This window comes from Physcomitrium patens, chromosome 1, assembly GCF_059467195.1.
Source record: "Physcomitrium patens ecotype Gransden chromosome 1, ASM5946719v1, whole genome shotgun sequence".
Taxonomy (NCBI): domain Eukaryota; kingdom Viridiplantae; phylum Streptophyta; class Bryopsida; order Funariales; family Funariaceae; genus Physcomitrium; species Physcomitrium patens.
The window spans coordinates 851,058-854,354 of NC_143410.1; the positions used below are offsets into that span (position 1 = coordinate 851,058).

The 3,297-nt window shown below is 36.6% G+C and overlaps 1 protein-coding gene across 2 annotated transcripts; it reads left to right on the forward strand.

Annotated features, from left to right (window-relative positions):
* Positions 1–1,191: 1,191 nt before the first annotated feature.
* Positions 1,192–3,094, forward strand: LOC112282710 (uncharacterized). Of its 2 annotated transcripts, none has more exons than XM_024520700.3 (5): positions 1,192–1,516; positions 1,645–1,829; positions 2,075–2,175; positions 2,409–2,570; positions 2,784–3,094. In XM_024520700.3, the coding sequence occupies exons 1-5, from the start codon at positions 1,512–1,514 to the stop codon at positions 2,931–2,933; spliced, it is 603 nt and encodes a 200-aa protein (XP_024376468.1). In that variant the 5' UTR covers positions 1,192–1,511; the 3' UTR covers positions 2,934–3,094. The 2 variants fall into 2 exon arrangements, with proteins under 2 accessions (XP_024376468.1, XP_024376477.1); XM_024520709.3 differs by having other exon boundaries at positions 1,375–1,516; positions 2,409–2,504.
* Positions 3,095–3,297: the final 203 nt, after the last annotated feature.

The following is a 3,297-nucleotide window of genomic DNA, read 5'->3' on the forward strand; positions in this document are numbered from 1 at the left end:
TAAGAAGCCTTTCTAAAAAATATTATGAAATTGGTCTACATTTATTTATTTCTACTTCATCGTATTGATAACTATTGGAATAAATACATATATTTGTGACATAATAAAAATTATATCAAAGAATTAGATATGATGATTTAAAATGAGTCTATATAGATAGATATATATATATATATATATATATATATGTATTAAATTTATTATTTTATTATTTTCTTTGATAATTGATATTACCAAATTTTATCAAAAGTTGACTTTGATAACAAAGACATATAATTAATAATTATATGTATAAAAATGAACGTATTTTATTAGTTGATTTCAAAACAAATAGTTGTTCATAAGAGAGGGTGGCTAATATTCTCAGATTTTATACTATTTAAATAATAAATCAATTTTTATGTTATTTATATTAATAGCTATTATATTTGGATTGAAATTTTTAGGATCACTACAAGATATATATTATTAATCCAAATATGTTTTAATATTAAAAGAATTGTACTTTCAAGAAAATTAATATATTTTAAAAATTAAAAATTATAATTATATATAATATGAAAGAAATTTTCTACATATATAATACAAGTATAATTTGATAGTAATTTATAAATAATTTTGAATAAATGACCAGTAAAGACCTTAAATAATTTTAGAAGAATAACAACATAAAATATTATAACTAATTATAATTGTTTGATTACTATAATATGTAAATAGATTATTTAAATATTCATATTTATATGTTGTTGAAATTTAATTCAAATACTACCTTTCAGAAAGAAAAAACAAAAAACAAAAAAAACAAAACAACGAAAAGAAAAATGTCTTTTGATCTACATCCGAGAATAAACACACAAAGTCTACATGACAGCTAACAATGCATTCTTCAAAGTTAATTTCTTCATTTCATATTTTTATCTTTTCGCATATTTCCTTCCTTGAAACAAACACAATCCACACTTTCACAAGCTGCGAAGGAGAAAGTTTAAACCCTTCGCAAAACTATTTCCCTGAAGCAAGTTTTACATTGTAAATTCACACTTAATCTTAGTATTTGGTATTTATTGCGGCCTGCTTCTAGAATTCATTTACTGAGCAAGGAATTTGCGGTGTTTGTGTTTCGTTAGCCTTCAAGCTTAGTGCACAAGAACGAAGGCAATTCTTCGTTAAGGCGAGAGATTTCTGTTTAGGTCGGCGATGGAGTGAATCTGTTGTCGTGTTGCAGTCTGATCCAGAATTGGGTATGGCAGGCACTGTGTTCTGATTGATGGGAGACTGTGCAATTGAAGATTTTGCATTCGGGGTGACGTCGAGAAGTGGGCTCTGGGAGGATCTGTGGTCGAAACCTCGCTTTTTCTGGTGCTTTCAAGTGTGTCCATGGGCTCCAGATTGTTGTGGTTGTGCCTGTGCGACGATGGATGGCGTCTGTGGGGTCGGGACTGTGTACCTTTCGCTCCCAGGTTCAATAAGGGTTTAACAAGGATGTTGCATGTTCCTCGATACGCCTCATGAGGTGCAACCCAGTTTCTTAAATCGTTGTTGAATTTCATGGACGGAGGTGTGAAGGCTGGAGCACTTGTCAGTTTCTCGACAGCGCTTATGTTTAGTTCTGGAGGGTGATCTTGTGGAGATTGTGCGCAGCGAATGGACGCATATGAGTCGTTTTGATCAAACTGCTGATCCGATTGCTAAAGCGGTGTTGATAAGGATGGGAGCTAGGGCGTGCATGGTACCGTTGTCGCTGCGAGGGTCTCCTTTTAGGGGATCCGATGGCATGGTCACCAGCTCTTCCCTCTGCCTCTCTGTGCCGTCGTCCACACGCTCAGGTGCGTTTTCTTTGTGGTAGAGGTTGACTGTTCTAACTTGAATTCGATGGTTTAGTTTAATCTTCATGTGATGGAGGGATAGTAGTGCATTGTACTAGGGTTTGGTTTTTATTTTTGTATTTTTTTACAGGTGAGTCATTGTAGGAGTTGAAAATTTGATCGAAATCTAGTGGCTCATTGTGCACAATTTTCTCTTCTTGGAGACAAGCATTGTTGCTTCCTGAATCGTGGATAAATTCCTGTAGCTTCCTTGTGGGAGACGTTGACGATAGAGGCTAAGAAAGGAGGAAGACAACCAACCAAGACAGAAAAAGCCAAAGTACGTGAAAGGCGAATGAGGAAGAAGGTAAGGTAACAAGGGCTTAGGAAAACTCCTAACCCAATTTTGAAGAGACGGAATAGTATGACATACATCACTGGCACTAACCCACGATGAAATGGATAAGGTTGCGGTTTTTTTCTGTTTTTAGTTTGTTCTCGTGCTCATTTACCTCAAAACTTTAAAGTGGGTGTAAGTCTTGTCATTACCTGGGCCTTATAGAGCCTCATTGTGAATGTGTTTTGGGATGTTGTGTGCAGCTAAACGGTACCACCGAAAAGCCTCGATTGGCTGTCTTCCGTTCCAACGATCACCTCTACGCTCAAGTTATTGACGACACAAAGAAGCAAATCCTGGTAGCATCCTCCACTCTTAGCAGAGAGATTCGTGAGTCCATCGATGGCACCGCAGACCCTACCATGGTGATATCCTCTTTTCCGTTCTGGAAAGCTCTTTTGGTCCCATTTAATCACTGGAGTGCTTTTTTTGGTCATTGATCTTGTTCCATCAAGCTTACCTACAATGTTCAGAGTTGTATACATTTTCAAATATCATTATCATGCTAGATACTTCCTGATGAACTAAGAATACTCAAAGTTGTCAGCCATAGCTCAATAGCAAAATTGTCTTCGCAGGATACTGCAAAAAAGGTTGGAGAAACCATTGGGAAGCTGTGCATTGAGAAGGGAATCAGTAAAGTGGCTTTTGATAGACAAGATTATTTCTACAAGGGGCGTATCAAGGCGTTTGCAGATGCCGCACGCGAAGTTGGACTAGAATTTTAGACGTAGTTCAAACACGTAGAAACCCAACTGTTGAGGTCCAAAGTGACGATCTTACGTCTGGGATTAGGTACAGCTGATATTGGAGTCCCGCAACAATTCCTATGTGACTGTCATGACCATCACAATTTAAAAATATGGCTTGGCACCATGGATGCATCGCATGAGACTTTCCCACAAGTCTTCGAAACCTAATTGGGTGTCTTGAACTTCGCCAGACCTACACCTAAAAATTGTTGCTTGTTTTTAAGTTGAAAGGAGCTATTTCAACTGACAAAATTGAGTATCGTAGCCTGAGCGGTAGCAAATGTTTCCACCCTACGTACCCATCGGCTCCAAGTTATTTTATACGTAATTTGCATCCTAC

Excerpts from the sequence above, each read along its gene's own strand:
- LOC112282710 (XM_024520700.3), top strand. Across the intron at positions 1,830-2,074 it reads GCCGTCGTCCACACGCTCAG|CTTCCTTGTGGGAGACGTTG; the intron begins GTGCGTTTTCTT and ends AAATTCCTGTAG. Across the intron at positions 2,176-2,408 it reads AAAGGCGAATGAGGAAGAAG|CTAAACGGTACCACCGAAAA; the intron begins GTAAGGTAACAA and ends TGTTGTGTGCAG.